Source organism: Varanus komodoensis, unplaced genomic scaffold (genome assembly GCF_004798865.1).
Source record: "Varanus komodoensis strain SLA01 unplaced genomic scaffold, ASM479886v1 scaffold62, whole genome shotgun sequence".
NCBI classification, from domain to species: Eukaryota; Metazoa; Chordata; class Lepidosauria; order Squamata; family Varanidae; genus Varanus; species Varanus komodoensis.
Genome location: NW_025336248.1, coordinates 3543968 through 3562655, shown reverse-complemented (window position 1 = coordinate 3562655; position 18688 = coordinate 3543968). Strand labels below are relative to the sequence as shown.

Here is an 18688-nt window from a genome sequence, read left to right as displayed (position 1 = left end):
CTTTTTCCTAAGAGATCAAGAGATCACATTTCCCATCCTTCTTGCCTGCACTAAGCCAGGGGAAGGCAAAAGGTAGAATAGGACCTGTCAGAAGATGTTGTGCTGTACACTGGCAAGGATTTCTGACCCTCAGTTCTACAACAATAGCAGCAAGAAAATGATTCTTCCCCACATACATCTTACCCCCTCAATTATACTGCTGAAAACAAGAAAGCTACCAGGAGTGGTGAGGTAACCAGGAGTAGCTTTTGTATGAAACAGCAGTGAATTCTGTCCTTCTCTGGTACTTGGAACAGATTGCTGGTTGCAAAATTCTTTAATTCTGTCCTTTAAACCTGATTCCAGTTGTTGAATCATCTGAGATTTCAAGTAAAAACAAATAATGTCCATTTCATAACCCTGTCCAATGCCTACCCTGTTCTTACCCACAACCTCCTAGTTCCCCCAAGAGGTGGAAGAAAAGCCCAGGAGTTCAAGTTTCTAGCCCTACCACGCCTTGAAAACATTGGCCTCTTTTGGTCTGGGAACAGCTGGTTCCATCTAGAGCAAGGATTGATTAGTTCTCCCAACTGCCCAGTGTGAGGTTAAGTGGCATTTTAGGCCCAATAAAGGGCTGGTGTCTCCCACGCCCCACGCCTGCTCCAGTGTCTCTTTAAATCAATCCTTGTTCGCCTCGCATGCTCTGCCAAGTGTCCTATTTTTAGAGACAGTTCCTTGTCTCCAACCCGACCCCCCTTGACTTGTTTTGCAGTTTCTCCTGCCAGCCTCTCTTGAGTCTGGGCCAAGCAGGGAGGGGAGCCCAATGCCAACCACTTTGCCCATCCTGAGTTTGTTCCTCTCTGATCCCATGGCCCTACATCCCATCTTCCAACTTCCCCCCATCATGCATCTCCCTGCAACACTGACCTCTTGCATAAAGACCACCAGGAGTGCTCAGTCTGCCCATCTCTCTCTCCCTCTCTCTCTCTCTCTCTCTCTCTCTCTCTCTCTCTCTCTCTCTCTCACACACACACACACACACACAGACAGACAGACAGACAGACAGACAGACAGACAGAGCGAGACGGGGGCGGTCTTGGTGACTATTGACTGCTTTCTCTTTCCTAAACTAGCCCAAATTCCTTGCTCTTTACTAGAAACTGCTAGTATCCCCCTGCCCTCTGTGTTCTCAAAACAGCCAGGGAGAAGGTTCAGCAACAAACTACATATTGTTGTATGCTCAGAGGTTTTCTCTTTTCTTCAGCTGTTCTTTGCAGCTCAAGAGCAGAGGAGAAAAGAATCAAGTTGAGGCACTGGCATCTTAGCACAATTCTGGCAAGCCAGGAACAAAATGTCCCAGAAGTAGGTCCAAAAATGTTTAAAAAGTACTGAGGGGTATGAAGAGGAGCAAAATAAGAAGAGCAAGGAATTCTTTATATGCCAGATGGGTGTTCTGCAAAAGAGACATGAAGACCCAGCTCAGCTTCTTCAGATTGAACACAACAGGGAGGTATTAACAGTAAAATTCAAGGCTTTCCTGCTATTAAGCTGGTTAAGCTGAAGTGCATGGTCAACACCTATTATTTATTTATTAGATTTATATCTCACCTTTTTTCTTTAAAAAAAACAAAAACAAAAAACCTCAAAGCAGCTTATGTCATTTTCCTCCTCCTGCTCTCATTTACAGTTTCTTTTTCAGGTACCAAAGATATCCAAAGATGTCTTGGACCAGCTCTAATCAGGTGACCTCCAATCCACTGTCTGAATTACAGGGGGTCAGAAGAGGCCTCACTTTTGCTGATGGTCCCCTTAATAATTCATTCATAAGACCATGATGTGGCATAGTTTCACTAAAAAACGAGTGGAAAGATAAGAATGGAGATTGTGGCTTCAACTACCACCCACTCACTTTCTCCTTATCATTTGAACTCTGCTTCAATCACCAGGAATTTTCATCCATTTCCCCCAGGAAAAACAAATACAAATATTGTGTACACACGATACATCCCAAGATTCTACAACAATGGTGAGATGGATACAATGCACATGTACTTCATTAGGCTAGCCAGAACTTAAGGACTTCTACGCGGCTGGGTGAACTGTTTGCACTGAACAGTGCTGGGATTGAGGAGGTGGCAAGTAATAAGCAAATGTTGACTGTTAACAGTTGATCAGTGATACAATTTTGTCTATGCAAATAATTCTTTGAAACAGTTTTTAACAATACTTGCTCCACAGAAAGCTCATGGAGACTAAGTTAGGGGAAAAAAGCCTGATTTTTAAAAAGACATAACATAAAAAATCGTGACACTACCAGCCAAAGGCCATGAACTTTTCACAAAATCCTTCTGTAATCATTCTCAAACCATGTGCATGGGTCCTATGTACTGTGAGAAATAGATTTAACAACGCTGTCTTATGCATGTCACCAAGTACAATGGAGCTACTCCCAAGTAACGGTGCAAAGGTTGCGGCCTTTGAAATGAAAAGCTTCACAGAGGCGGCTTACCCAGTTTATCTCTGTACCATTTGCTACTCTGGCTTTACCATCTTTCTTTCAGATGGAAAGATGGCAACACCAGAGAAGTAAACTCTGCTGAACCTCTGCAGTGGATGATAAATCAACTCTATCAGTCTGGAAAGACTGAAGCAACAGAATTTCTGCCCACAGAGGGGGCTGCCTCTTGCATATCTGTATTAGTCACTGATATTGGCTTGAATCCTTCCAATCAGAAAAGTGATTCACACAGAAATAAGGGGACAGTTGCCAATTCGCCCCCTCTCGTGTTTTAAAAAGGGTGGAAAACTTGTGGCCCTCCAGGTGTTGTTGAACAACAGTTCCCATAATCTCTAGCCATTGCCTCCTTCCTGCTGTGGGTTATAGGAACTGGAGTCCAAGAAATCTCTGCAAAGCCCAGAGATTTCTCACTTCTGCTCTAGCAGCAAACTTTTCCAGGTTAAGAGAGGAATGTGATTCCAGTTTTAATTCCGTTCTCTGCTCTGTGTATGGAAAATGCTGGCTTGCTGGAAGTCCTGCTAAAAGGGACAGAAACCTTATTTGCTTGACACAACAACCCTCCATAGCTTAATTTACTTGCAAAGACTGTCAAATTGTGCCAACCATCCACAACACCAGATTTGTATGGTACCCACAGGCACCCAGTTTGTTGTTGCCTGCTATGTCATGTGAACCCCATTGGCAGAAGTTAAGATAACCCACGACCTATGGATTGTTCTAGGGTTATCTGAGGGTTGTTTACACTTACATAACCCACAATATTTGGGTTCACACAACTCAACAAGCCATTGATCACTGAGCTGTGGTAGTTTTGTGAACCTGGTCATAGTCCTATGCTGTTTTCAGAATAACAAAAAGAGAATATTTGAAGCTACTACTGTGAAGGTCCAGCTGTGTGCTATATCAGTTTCAGTTTGATGGGATCTTGAGTGGATGATGACAAACCGAGAGAATAATAAAGGGTTTGCATCCCTGATTGTTATTGTTTGATACTGTACTTGTCAAACAAATGAACTTGTCCACTGTCATGTATCTCTTTATAACATGTCTTTATGCAAACAAGGCCTGTAGATATTTTGATGCCTGAATAGCATCAAATTCTATTGGAGGCTCCCTTCCCCATGGCTGTAGAACTATAAACGAACTTGTTAATGATTTGTTGCCCTTTTATGGTACCCAGAAATTTGCTTGTAGAGGCAGGAAGCCTCATCCTGGGTCAGGTCCAGTGTCCTGTGAGACTGTTATCTGAATTGTTCCATAAACCTGGAATGTTTCCTGAAAGGAATGGAAGGTGCATCATTTGGGGTCGATCATTTAAACCATTAAATCTATCATTTGCAGCAGCATCTCATGGCTTTTGATCCTCAGAACACTTGAACTCCTTATTCTGCAACAGTTGCTTTGAATATCATTGCTTAATTGAACTCTTGTTAAGTCATCTTGCTCTTGTGCTAATAAATCTTGTAAACAATTAAAATAACTAATGAGTTGAGCATTTCTTCTCTCACTATAAAAGGACATCTCTTTCATTTGGTTACCATGTCTATGACGTATATGGTGAATTTCTAATATAAGCAGTGCTGGCCATGAAAAAAGCCTGCTGCCCCCAATCCTAAATGTGTTTGAGGGATGGTAGTTGCTGGTGAACATAAACCATTCTGCACATGCTCAGAGACAGTCATGAATTTATGTCTATCAGGTGTGATCTCAAAGAACATTGAAGTTTGGATTGATTCATGGACTTTTCTTTTTTATACAGCTTCTTTTTGATCTAACATGTTCTTTTTTTCATGCACAAAGCATTTGTTTGGTGAGCCAGTAATTAACTGGATGAGAACAGGCATGGAGAAGAAATGTAGCTCTTACCTCTTCTGCTGCAGCTCTGAGGAAAATCCCTCCACTGTGGCTAAAATTTATATTGGAAGGAAATCTCACATTGGCATCAATGGGGGTGGGAGAAAGCTTTTCCTTGAAACCAAACACCAACTTCAGCTAGAACAGCCAAAGCAGGTGTAGAAAGGATAAAATCCCCCCTCCTTGCCCTTGCCTGCCACATCCAGTCCTTTCTCGGAGCTGATGAAATTAGGGTTTTTAAAAACTTTACATGTTAAGTACAACGTTGAGTCTACTTTCTCAACTCAAGTGCAAGGTCCACTTGGGTGACAATTTTAGGATGGGGGTGCTTAGGAATCTGCACTTTTGGTTCAGACTGGATATCTTTATGTTGCCAAGCAGTTGACCCAAGAAGTTAGGTGGCTATTGCACACACAGCCAAAAGAAGAGGGTGCCCATTGGTGTAATATTGGTATATGCAAATATGTGTATTGATGCAAATTTAGAAATTACTAGCATTACTGAGACAAAAATGCAAAACACTGTACTATAGTGGAGAGACTGAGCAAGGGGATCTATCTGCCTGCTCCATCTTCTGCCCAGGTGCCAGCTGCCAATGGGCAACTTCAAGTCCCCACTCTCCCTTCTTACAGTTCCTTGACTTCAAACCAGACTGAGATGGGGCAGCCCATCAAACAGAAGACACCAAACAGTCCCTGCCAGCTTACCAGAACTGAGAATTATCTTCTGTAAAATAGGATACCTGGTCGTGTGTGTGTGTGTGTGTGTGTGTACGCGCGCACACGCACGCACGCGCGCGCGCGCGCGCGCGCACACACACACACACACACACACACACACACACACATATGTGGGCCGGATGGTGATCCTGCACTAGGATTAGTCCAGGAGGCAAACAGCACAGGGCCTAACTGGTTTGACCAGATCAACACAGCCAAGGAATGTGCCAGGAAAAACAGTCCCACCCAGCTCTGACAGAAACAGCAACATTTAATTGGGTGCGTTAAGAACAAGATGCACAAAAGATTGCTGTAAATGTGAACTGAGAAAAGCCGGAAGCTCTGGAAGAAGTAATTTTCTGAGCTCACGTATGCCTAGGAGTCATCCCTCAGATGTAGTTGGCATTTGGCAGGCTCCTGTGTAGTTTCCCACCAGGGAGAGCATGGAGGTGGGTTGTTCTTATCCACACAGGCCTTGTGACCTACCAAGCCTACCAACAGCTTGGCCTATTAGCTAAGGGGACTCAGTGAGTCTCCTGTTTTCATTCCCATCTTGGGAAGGCAAAAACTGGAAGGGTGTGGATGGCATGTTGTCAAGAAGCACTTGGCAGGCAGGAATAAATGGATGGGTGGCTCTGAATTCAGCTCAGTGGACCACAAGCTATTCAGACTTATATTAGGGGCAGCAAGGGCAGCAACTATTCAGGCAAGAAGTTTGAAGACATTATTATACTCCTGTGTATAAGACATTCCTGTGGAATGCAACTGGGTATTTATTTGCAAGACCATATCACATTATTTATTTCACCACCAATTCTCCAAAAAGCATTCAGGCATGATTATTTCCACCCCACAGCCTTTATCCTCACAACAGTCCTGTGAAGTAGGTTAACCTAGAAAATGACAAGCCCAACGTCAACCCATAAACTTCGTCACTGAGCTGGGTTTTGCTTTGATGTTGTTTTATTTATATCCTATATTTCTGTGCCAAAGACATACTCAGCGCAATACACAGAGCCCATGTATATGCATATGTACATGTATTATAACAAAGCAAAGTGCATTTCTAAAAGCAGCAGCCAGAATATCCACAAAAGCAATAAATAGGTATAAAACCCACCAGGAATTAAAGATCAAATAGGGGTTGTAATTAAGAAATGCCTGCCAAAATAAAACAGCCTTAAGAAATTACTCAAATTCATCAGAGAAGGTACCAAAGTGGGTGAATAATGTAGCCTTCAGGAGGTTGTTTCATAATTCAAGAGTTACAACTGAGGGGTCTCCTCAGAGCTCTAATCACAAGATGGGATTGCAGGAATTTGGCTCCCTCCTCAAGCTATCCAACTCCTGGCCCCTTCCCTGAATTTTCAATCCCAGGTTTTGCTTGGTTTTTTAAGTCCCTTGTTTACTTAAGAAATGTCCAACATTATAAGATCTGGGCCATCCACCTTCAGGATCATATTCCATTTGTTTGCATGGGAGAAAATGACAGGGAACCCTTAGGGACTTCTTTAGAATGGGAACTAACCCTGCTGCCCCTTTCTGATTAGCCCCACACTAAGCTCTGTTTCTTGATCATGCTTAACTGTGACCAAGTTCTGGAAACTGTTTTTTGTTTGTTTGTTTTTGTTTTTGCTAGAGAGAGAAAAAAATTAAAGCTTTAGGCACTATTCTGCCCAATTAAGTGCCATAAATAGAAATAAACCTGCACCAGTCATCTAGCAAGTAAATGCAAGGGTACTGAGTTTATTACTCCCCCCTACACACACACACACACACACACACAACTTAAAATGTCTCTGCTGCTTCACTCTGACTTTTAAGTTAATCCCTAGCACAAAATCCCTGGCTATTAGCCTGTTTAAGCTCACAATCACATAGAGGAAGTATTGAGTCAAGTGAATCAGAAGTACACAGCTAGACTAATCCCCCATTTATTATTCTCAACCAACAGTTGAAATAAATTTCAGAGAAGTGATATTCTGCTTAATTATATATTGCCCTTCTTCCAAGAAATTTGGAGTGGTATACCGGGCTCTCCACTCCCACCTATTTTATCTTCACAACAGTCCTGTGAGGGAGGGTAGATTGAGAAATAGTGACAGGCCCCAAGTCCCCCAGTATGATTTATGACTAAACTTGTGACTTCTCCAACCCAGCCCACTTTCTGAAGCATTGCATTTCACTACACCACAGTTGCCCATCAGGTTTGTTTCATAACTTCAAATGTGTGTTTTCCTTCTTGGAATGGTCTTCTGTCTTCTCACTGGCAAACACGATTGTTAGGCCTGCTGCCTGGACACTAACCTTGGCAAGTTACTTAATACTAATCAAACATTTGAGTGTTTGCAATTGATACTCAACTCATTTTCAAAAGTGGGGAGAATCATACCAAAATATTTAATCCAGTGTTGCACTTGTGCAGGACTTTGCTTCGGATCTGCCTCAGCCACCAATATCTGGAAACCCTGAAAAATGCTTAGGCTCAGCTTTTGATGAACCCCAAAAGGAATGGGGATTCGGAGCTGGGAATCAACCACTAAGAAGCCATACCTTCTTGCCTGAAGTAGGCACATAGATTTCAAAGTGACAGTTTAAAATCCAGGCTTATTTTTGGAGCAGGTCTTACAGAATGCGATGTGAGTTATTTCTGATAAATATGGATTGCAAAGTCTTGGTTGATCTTATTACAATTTGGAAGAACATGATGAAAAGTAGAGTGACCTGCTTGGAATCACTCAGCCGGGCTGATGGATCTTTCATTTTGACTCAGGTTCATCTCCAAAAGTGGCACCAAGCGGTCAATTTATGGCAGGGGAAGAAAGGGCAAGATGTCAACAGACGTCAGAGAACTGAACCTTCTCTTCTGGAAATTCTGTGCTTGTTACTGTTAAAATCTAAGTGCAGAGCATTTGTGCCTAACTAGAGGAATCTCACAGTCGTGTATATTCAGAGGGGCAGAGTCAGAGGGTGTCACTTTCAAGCAGATCTCGAAGTTCCTTAAAAACAACGACTAAGCATTCACTGCTCCCTAATCTCGCATTTGTGGAGCGGGGCTCTGGTTGCTACCTTGCTAAACGGATCCGCACTTTGTGCATGCTCGGTGACGCCACCTTCTTCACGTTGTTCAGGTCTCAGTTCCGAAACAATTCCTCAATTCTTCCGTGGCGAAGCCACGGGTCTTAAACGAAGCCCCGCGAGCGTCCCGCAAGAACCACGGGACGCTCGGCAGGTCTGTATTCCGGATTAAGCACGGCCAGCTTTGTTTCTGCGGCGGACTTGCTCGGGGAACGCCCCCCGCCATTCGGGGCCCCGCTGCCCTGCAGGGGGCGCCGGGGGCGCTTCCTGCGCCGCGTAGTAGTGCTCCGTAGTGGCACGTACGGAAAGGGGAAGAGTATCTGACGACGGAATCGGAGCGAAACGGGCTGGGGGTGGGAGCTGAGGTCATTTCGGGGGTCTCTCGCCCCGCCTTTGTAGGGAACCCCTTTGTTGCCAGGATCTGGGGAAAGATGGTTGCCGGTCTCTCCTCGCGCCCTTCCCCTCCCCCTCCCCCTTCCTTGTTGGCAATCGGGATTGGCAGAGGCGGAGCTGGGGGGAGGGGATCGGGGGGAGGGGTCTCTCCCTGGGGGTGGGGGGAGGTGGTGTTTGCAGTCAGAGAGTCAAAGGCAAGTGAAGGTGGAAAGACAGACGGAGCGACAGAGCGCGGGCAGCGAGGCCACCACAGACCAGACAGACGCACGGACAGTGGGTACCAAAACAAGGGGGGAGGGAGATATTGTGGGGTGGAGGGACTGCCAGTTTGCAAAGCGCGGCTGCTCCGTTGCTCTCTCCCACCTCCCCGTCCGCTCGGGTCCCCCGATCTCTCCTGAGCACCCCGAAAGGGAGGGAGGAGATATCTGCGGCCAGATGTTACCAAGTTTAGAGGAGATTAAATGCTGCTAATTGCAGAATACCCCCCTCCTCCCCTTGACTCAGGTCGGGTGCCTTTCATCTGCATCGTGTCCCCCCCAGTCAAAACGATCTTTTGTCGCTGCTGCTGCTACTGCTGCTGGTGGTATTAGTATTACTATTAAAAACAAAAAAAAATGTCAGTACAGAAGGGGTCTCATCCCCCCCGCCGCCCCCCGCCGCTGCCGCCGCGGCATGAGCTGGTTTGATTTGATTTCCTGCCTGCTTCCTCGATTCGCTTTGCATTTGACATAATCAACAGACTCAAATGTCAAATGGAAAAACACTCCGGATGGGAGGCACCCCTTCCCCCCTGCACATACATACACCAGAGCCCTCGAAGGGCCAGATTGTTTGGGCTTGTGGGGAAAAGAGTGGGGGGTCCTTCTCCCTGTGAGAGTGCAGTCTGTCAGGCTGGGGGGTGTGCCTGCTGCTCGAGAGAGAGGGTGTAAAAAGGGATTAAGTGGGTTGCAGCAAGAGAGGTGGGGAATTGTAAAGCTGGGATTCCTGGGTTCTCTTAGCAGAGTGGAGGGAGGAGAAGTGGTTCAGGTCGTGTGTCCATCCAATGATGCTGTATGTTAGGCCCACATCTGGGAGACCAGAAAGTCCTAGTGGTTAGAAGCACAGGGGTTGGACTAGAAGTCCCAACTGGTCTTCATGGCCCCCCAGATTCCCGAGCTGGAGGGGGAGCAGAATGCCAGAGTTACCTTGAAGGGAGGGTGCTCTACGAGGATGGTTCTGGGAGACAGGACTCCTGGATTCCTGGGTTCACCAACAAGGAGACAGACAGTACAAAGGACTATACTGGAGGGGGTGGTGACAGCAGTCAGAACTTGGTGGTTCCCTCTTCAAGGACAGTCAGTTAGAGAGCAGTGAAAAACCAAACCAGGACTCCTGAATTTTCTGAGACATGTGAGGGAGGTTTCCTAGGTTCATCTGTGGTCCTTCTGTTCTTTGGAAGGGGAACAAGGTGATGAAAGGCATAAAGTTGGTGGGGGTCCCTTTGGGATAGAAAAGGGGATTGATGCAGGAGAGATCTGGATGCAGTTCTAGCTGTGGCATTTGGACAGACTCACGGAGCTATGCTAGATTGGAAGCACTGGGACTCCTGGCTGGGCTAGAGCAGAGAAAAAGCTGCAGGAAATGAAGTCTGATGCTGACCCCTGAGATGTTGGGTTCATGGTCCTGGAAGGGGAATATTAGGCCATTCCTAGGGCCAGGGTCGCTGGGTCAGCTGTCTAGATCCTGAAGCCAGGTGGATGAAAGTTTTGCTATGTATTTCAGGAGCCAGTCTGGTGAGTGAGCATTCATGTGGTTTCGGCTGCAGGTGTGAGTCTCTGTTTCTCAGCAGCTCCCTTTCTTTGTGTCAGTGCCAGGGGAACTTGGCACGTACTTGGGTTGGAATCTGGAAGCTCTCTGGGGCTTGTTCCTTGGTGGCCGCATTACACGGATTGATTTCTGGTCCCTGCAGAACAGCCCCACAGCCTCCCACTTCCTTGCCATGCAGCAGGGACACAAGTGAAAAACTGGATTCCCTTCCCACAGAGAGAGGGAGAGGGAGAGGGGGGGAGAGGGGGGGAGAGAGAGAGAGAGCGAGCGCTGATCCGCAGCTGCATAGCAGCAGAGTGCACTGGCCTGTGAGCTGTCTCGCTGCTTGACTGTACTAGGCAAAAAATGCAAAATCCAGGGATCCTTGTTGTCATTTGCACACCTTCAAGCCCAAAGGTCTAGTGATATTTGGGTTGTGGGGGCAAGCACAGAGGGAAGGTTTTGGCAGGAACTGGTTTTAGTTACAATATGCTCCTCCCATGTGTTGCATAATTCAACTTACCATTTATATATATTGTGCAGGCCTTCTGAGTCACTAAGCCAAACATAACCCACTAACAGCTATCCCATCTTAGATGCTACAAACCATTTTTGACCACCAGCTCAGGACCATAAAACTATGCAGGGGTGGGGGTGACAAGCACATGGTTGACCACATACAACTTGGGATCTCACCACTTATAGTGCCTAATGTTTAAAAATATTCCGTAATTGCAATTTGATGGGGTGTCATGGAAGAATTAAATAAAAATTTAACTCTGGGTAGGATTAAGGTAATTTTTTCTTTCCCGAGGGTGACCACCTCCAATCTGTTGGACTACATGGCTTGCTGGGGGATGCTGAGAGTTGTAGTCCAACACATCTGGAGGGCACCAGATTGGAGAAATCTGCTCAAATGCCTCTTCAGCCCTGGATCAAACTCTGATCAGTGTATGTGGGGAGTGAGGGGATTTCTCATTCTTTACTGTTTAGTACTCAAATGTCTGAAGTTCTCTTGCACACTGTCTTGCACAGCAGATGAAAACATTGTTCCTATTGGGTCTCTTGTGCCTTTAAGAGTGTCTTAGCAGACCAAGATTCAACAGGTGACATTTTCTTCTAGCAAAACAGGTCTGAGCTAGGCAAGCTGCACCTGTTGGATTTGGACTTGCCATTCAGCTGGCAAAACCACTGGACTCCTGCCAAAGTAGAGAAGAAGAAGAAGAAGAAAAAGGAAAACAGTAGCAACAAGGGGCAGTGAGAAGAAAATGAGGCAAGGAGCCCAGAATTTCCAATGTTAGGAGCCCAAAGAAAAGACTTCATTGTGCTCTGCCAGCAATCGCCTCCTTTCTCAGAACTGAGGTTGCCTATTCTTTTTGCTGTGTGGATCCCAAGTCCCTCCAGTTAGCTCTATAAACCCCTTTTCCTTCTCTGGCATCCTTGGAACCAGGGAGAGTGGTTTAAGTCCTGCCTTCTGAGGGCAGTGGAGATAGAAGCTCTCTTTCTCATATATGTGGGCCTTCGTTCTGCAGTGGCTGGAGGAAATCTCTTCTGGATGCTGGTTCCTTGCAAGCCCTGTGAAGGGCCCCAGAGGGGCAAGGAGCTCCCAGGGAACTGGATCACTGCCCATGTCATGGTGATCAAAACAGCTATTTATGGCCCAGGAGGGGGATCCTTGGATGGGGCTCAGAATGGAAACCAGCCACAGCACCTGGGAGGGAGAGGAGGGGTAGGGGAGAAGTGGAGCCTGGGAAAACAGGGAGCTGCCTACTCTTATGGGGCTCTAGGGAGTCGGACTTGATGCCAGTGACAGAGCAGCCCCAGATGATGGGGGAGCAAGCAAGACCCACACCCAGGCAAGAGGAAGTAACCTAGCTGATAGGAGCAAAAGGGGAGGGGTGCTTTTTTGTCCACTTCCCCTATCGCTCCACTCTCTTGCAAGCTGTCCCAGTCCAGAACTCCCTTTGTGGCATGACAGGGTATGTAAGTGTTCTTGAAATTATCTCCAGGGAGTGAGAAACTGGGGGAACAGATGGAGATACTGCCCCTGTTACATGGAGACCCCCACATTTCTGTTCTTATGTGTTTTTTGTCAAAACATGTTTTCTGCTTTGTATTGGAAAGGGCAGTTATACAGTGCAAGAATTCTTGGCATCAAGATCCTTGTGACTATGGTTCAGTGTGTGTGTGTGTGTGTACACATCTCTCGTTTCTTAGGATTCCCTGGGGCAGGAGAGAAATCCGTTCCATTTTTCATATTCAGACAAATCAGGATGTGTGAATGTTGGCTGGATATACAGGAACACACCTCTTAACTCAGTGCAGCTCATTATTTGGTGTTCCAGAACTGTGCAAAGGACTTCACTATCTCTGCCTTTATATGCTCACAACAGCCCCATGAGTTAGAGCAAAGTTTAGTCCTCACTGGTGGACTGCAGCTTCAACTGATGATGCACATGTGTGAACGAGTGGTCACAGGTCCAGCAGTCAAGAGAAAACTTCCATAGCTATTTCAGGCTGTGTTTACAGTTGGAGTATATTCACATATTCAGATGCTGTTTTTGCATTTGCAGTAATGAGGGCTGTAGTCCTAAACACATGTACTAGGGAATAAACTCCACTCAATATAGAGGGACTTACTTCCAAGTAAACATATAATATTCTTGCATGCATATAGCGTGTCTTGCCCAGAAGAGGAATTTCTCCAGGTTAATGAATTTTCCAGCTTAGGGCCATTTCACCTGTGATATTTTTCCTGGATCGGGACTGGATAGCTAAATTAAAAATAAAAGACTGGCATAGATAATTGATCTAAACCGAATTTCCCATTTTGAAATTCATCTGTTTCCTGAACAAGCATGTGTAAATTATTTGGATACTGTAGCAAAGGGGTGGCCAAACGGAGACTCAAGAGCTGCATGCCACTCTTTAAGTTTATTTTGCAGCTCACCGCCTGCCACCCACTTGCCACCCATTGCTGCCACCCATGGGCACCATCTTGCAGCTCTCAAACATCTGACATTTACCATATGTGGCTCTTCCATTGAGCAAGTCTGGTCACCCCTACATAATAGGTTGGGTCCAGACTAAGAACATGCTCGCTTATCAGGGAGCTACATCCACTGAGCTCACCAAGGCTTCCTTCTGAGCAAACATTTGTAGAGAGATGTTCTCTGTTAGTTGCACTTGGCACACATTGAAACTATGGAACTTAAGTCATGACTAACTTGTCCCATTGGGCTCAGTGCTGCCTAAGGTGTTGGTGATGACCTATAAAGCCCTAAACGGCTTGGGTCCTGGTTACCTGAAGGAGTGCTTATGTCCATCTATGCCCGCCCGCCCCTTGAGATCTGCGGGAGAGGCCCTTCTCCGGGAACCCTCCGTGAAAGAAATTAGGAGGGTAGGTACTCGGAGGAGGGCTTTCTCTGTGGTGGCGCCCAATCTATGGAATGCGCTTTCCAGAGAGGTCCGCCTGGTGCCGTCATTATTTGTTTTTCGGCGCCAGGCAAAGACCTTTTTATTTAAGCGTCATTTTAACTGTTAATATTATTCGCTTATTTTATCTGGCCAGGGCGACTTATTTTATATTATTATCTTTTGTATTTTAATTTATGTTGTGAGCCGCCCCGAGGCTTTGGTGAATGGGTCGGCATAGAAATGTTTTAATAAATAAATAAATAAGTTCAGCTAACTGCTTTGCAACTCAGTCAAGTCTTTGTATAAGCTAGGAGCATAATCCAGAATGTGTGGTCATTGCTCACATACACTTAAGAATTATATCTGTCAGGAAAAGGATATAATTTATCTTAGTCTCTATACATGTGTGAGGATACTGAACAAGATAAGTTACATCAGAGTTGCAGAAGTAGCCCTATGCACTTTTATGTGACAGTGACTCTTATGGAACAAAGTAGATTAACTTCCAGGTAAACAAGTATCATAGAACTATAACTGTTCAGAGATTTCCATATTCATAGGCTGGTAGTTGCTAGGCAAAACAATTTTTTCCAACAAACTGGAAAGTAAATTTTGTGCTTTTGGTTAGTAGATTTATACATATTCATAATTTAAGAACTGAATACACTGAATAGCTTAGATTGATAGAGGGCATAAAACAGGAGGACAAGATCACCCAGATTCTGACAAGGTGGCATCCTACATCTACAGTAACTTGCTAGCCTCTGGGCTCAGTAGGAGCCCACAACACTATAATGTATATAATATTTAACCACAGGTCTCTGACGTTTTTCTTCTCCTTCTCCTTCTCCATTGAAGAGCAACCTTCAATTTAGGGGTGAGGAATGTATGACTCTCCAGATATTTCTGCTTACAACTCCCGTCTGCCCTAGCCAGCATAATCAATGGAGAGGCATGATGGAAGATGTAAGGCAAAACATTCAGAGAGTCACAAATTATCCACCCTTGCAACCCAGTCTGATAAATAGCTGTGGCCAGTTTTAAGAGATTGTAAGTGTAACTGCAAGCATGCTTGTTCATATTCAGTTCATGTTTCATTTTAAAGTGGGTTATTTGGCTATCTTTTAAACTGCAGTATAAAGGATTTTAAACCCTATTTTTAATTTTATTTATTTAAATCACTGGTGTTTATCCACCATGCGTGGGAAAAACGTTCTACATCTCCTCAACTAGAATTTTCTAGTCACTAAACATATGTCCTAGGAGAGAAGGTATGAGGGAAATTATGGTTAGCACAAATCTGAGAAAATCTCAGAACTCAGGTGGGAGTTGTGGACTGTTTCCAGTCATGCCTTAGGTTCATTGCCTTTTTTCCCGTCAAAGTCTGGGGGGGGGGGATAAATTGTGCAACATAAATATGGATTTCCTCCATAATTTTATAGGTCACTGGTTTTAGTAGTGTTTGTTATAAAAATGTGGGTTCCCTTGGTTTAGATCTTGGGAAAGAACAAAACCACAGAGTGTAAAACATCCATATTATAGGTAATCTGTATGTTACGCTCTCTTCAGCATGTCACAGCAGTTAGCAGCTGTGGTGCCTGATCATCTCCTACTCTCAGCAGGAAGGAACAAGGCTGATGCTACATACCACCCTCAGGGCTGATTGAAGCCATTCTGGTGCTGATGCAAGCCACCTGCATTGTACAACTGGAGGGGTGTAGCCCCCGTTCTTTGAAATGTTGTGGATGAAAGTTGCACAGCACACCCACAGGAATACGGCAGGGAATTCCACACTGCACTTCTCAGATTGCGCACTGTTTCACTGGAGCCCTTAAGATGAAAGAACTACTGGGTGGTTTGCTGACCTTCCTAAGGAGTGGCCAATTATAGGAAGTCACACCTGAATACGTAAGAGGAGGAGTTGGACCTAGGAGACCTGCACTTACTTGGTCACCTCTGCCCTTTATTCACTGTGCAGCCATTCCCGAAACCATCACTCTCTAAGCCTCAGTTCCTCTACCTGTAAAATGGGAAATAGTTTTTTCTTGCATCAGCTACAGACCAAAAGCAACCACATAAATCAGCACCAGATGCATCACCTAAAAAGTAATGACACAGATTCAGTCATGCTTGTCTCATTGATTTCAGTGGTCTGCACAAAGAATGACTAAATCTCGATCCTATTCAGTGACACAGCATATCAAACAAACCAGCTAATACATAAGACTTGAAGACATTAAAGTCTGAACTACCAGACCCACAAGATGAGACCATTTGAGATATATTGTGGCAACATATGTTGTGGCCTCCCTTTCATGACAAGCACACATTGTAACTTTGTGGGTTCCTTTGCAGTAGTAAAGTGAAAGTAATATCATCCTTTGCCTTAGGATTTTTCTGAGGGATGTCAGTCACAAACTTGGTAAAGCACAGCAAAAAAGAAGAAAAAAAGGGTTATGGACATTCAACTATCATAGTAGAACACACACTTTGGCTACTTGCACGGTGTATCAGTATGTGTTGTATTTGTATATTTCCTGCATCTATAAATGGAAAAACATTCAAGTGAGCAGTTGATTTAACAGGGAATCTGTTCTACTTTCTGTCCTGCATTTGCACTGGACTACAAGAGGCCTGTTGGCAATTTCAGGTTTTATATGTCAAAGTACATTCCTGATGGACAACACAGGCTACCTCTTGGTTTAGGCCAGGTTCACACATGCATTCCTCGATGTTCTCATTACTTAATGGCTGGCAGCTAAACCTATCGCCATATGCCACGTTGTGTGGCATTCATGCTGAAACTGGGTGACGTGCGAGTTCCATCTGTTGCCGCTAGCTCAAGGATGGCTCTTTCATTCCCGTGATCAGCACTTGAAGGTGCAATTGTCAATTGAGGAAAGTGCATATGCAAAGTAGATCAAAGTTATAGCAGACAGCCGGGAAGCATATTTATGACAAACTCTGTACCCTCAGCCATTTGTCTATCAGTGCATATGGATTTCAATGTGTTGCTTGATGTTTATTTATGTCTTTTCTCTTGCTCCAGGTGCCATGACGGAACTCCAAGAAGTACAGATCACTGAGGAGAAGCCACTGCTGCGAGCCCCAGGAGCACCTGATCCGGGCAAGGTTAGCAGAGGGGCGATTCTTTACTGTCTTGTCCTCTTTACCCTGCCCACCACTCTTCTCCCCTCTCACCAGTGTTCCCTAAGCTGTCCAGGCTCACCTCTTTCCCTTTTGCTCTCCTCCAGCTGAGGCAGGTCCGCAGAGCAGATACATGCAAAGCTGCCTTATGCCAAGCCTGTCCTAACAGGGACCACCTTGCTAGTGGATCAGCACCTTTCCTGTCACCTGATCCTGCACAGTTTCAGAGTGAAGGTGTAAGGAATTAGGATTTCTTCTGTGCCGAGCTTTACCCATAATCTGTGGCCTTCTTCCCCATGGCTTAAAAATGGCCACCTTTGCCAAGACCCAGATCCATGGGGTTGTCAGAACTCCACCCATGGGCAAAGGCAGTCCCTTTAAAAATATTGCCAGACTGGGGTGCAACAGCTGCACCTGTTGCTCCACTGGGGAAGGCACAAAAGTCCATTGACACTTACAGGACACTTACAGAACCCTACAAGACAGTAAACATAACAAAATAGTTAGATTTATATCCATATCCCATTCATCACTAATAACAGAGGTGCCACAGTATCACAGGATTCACATCAAATGCCATATCACAATCCCAGTCACACATCCCCTTGCTGAAGCATCAGTAATGGATCATTGCTGGCTGGCTACGGAAAAGTCCTGCTTTGCAGGGCCAGTGCCAGATACCAAGAAGATCTGGGGCTCAGACTCACAGGACAAACAAAAAAGCACACATTTTCTGAAGATCTTGGGCAGGAGGAGGTTTTGCAGCCATCCTGCTTGAGGGACCCTGTGGACTAGCTGAATCCTTGGTCTGAACCAGCATGGCTTTTTTATGTTCTTATGCTAATGTATAGAAGCTCTAAAACCTGTAAAGGACTCTGTTTTCTGCAGGCATCCCAGTTAGCAAAAAAGGATGCGTGAACAGGGGTGAGGAGGGCATTTCAGGAAAATAAACTTTGCACAGAGAAATGGGGGTAGGGGGCAGCAGGAGGTAAAGCACCCATGGGCAAAACGCAGGCTAAGCCAGGGGGATCAGATGCAACAGCGATCCCCAGGGCCCCTGTGCTTTTATTTTAGCAGGTGTTCATGGGCAGCTGGGTGAGGGGGGGAGGTAAATGGCCTCTCAGCAATTCGGGGCTCATGGCATAGTAGACCACTTGCAATCACTCTGTAGCTTGGCCTGCTCTTGTGCCTTTAACAGCCATTGGGACATGCAGAAATCAGTGGGAAAGGCTTGTCATAGTATGTGATCAAGTAGACTTGATCACCTGCTAATACCTACAGAGCATGCTCTTGTCCAAGACACAACTACATAGTACGTCAGGAAAACCAGCCACCATTCTTAGAGCCATTGCTTGGGTCTGCATCTGGGGCTGGCATTGTTAGACACCTGCCAGAGCAGGCACCCCACTGCTGACTCTCCCTGGGGCCTTCCAGCCCTGCTGCCACAGCTCCCTTTTGCTGTAGCTGCCGGTTCCCCGGTCCTCTCCCAGGATGTGGGTGATGGCAAGATGGAGGCCTGGTGCGCTTCCTGTGGGTGGCCGCACAGAGCTGCCTCAAAGCAAGAGAGGACAAGGACGTAGGCAGCAGTGGCAATGGCAGGGTGGTCATCTGGCCCTTAAAATGGCTGGATGCAAAAGGGGACAGGTCTCCTGCATCTTTCAGAGGTGTTTGGAAGAGGAAATGGCAGCAGGTGAGGCTTGCATGACAAGCCAAACCTGCTGAAACTCCCTTTGCTACATAACTATGAAAGAGTTATGCAGGAGATCTGTCCTTTCTTGTATCTGGCTGAACTGTGGGC

The 18688-nt window shown here is 45.6% G+C and overlaps 1 protein-coding gene across 7 annotated transcripts in view; it reads left to right on the top strand.

The window, feature by feature from the left end:
• The first annotated feature begins 8709 nt into the window (after positions 1–8709).
• NDRG2 (NDRG family member 2) overlaps positions 8710–18688 on the top strand; it is a 35486-nt gene continuing 25507 nt past the window's right edge. For 2 of the 7 annotated variants that reach the window (XM_044449949.1, XM_044449946.1), the window contains exons 1-2: positions 8722–8818; positions 16793–16875. In XM_044449949.1, the coding sequence (XP_044305884.1) occupies positions 16798–16875 (78 nt within the window). In that variant the 5' untranslated portion in view covers positions 8722–8818; positions 16793–16797. Of the gene's footprint in view, positions 8819–16792; positions 16876–18688 lie in introns of all 7 variants that reach the window. The other 5 variants (XM_044449945.1, XM_044449944.1, XM_044449948.1 and 2 more) reach the window with 5 other exon arrangements.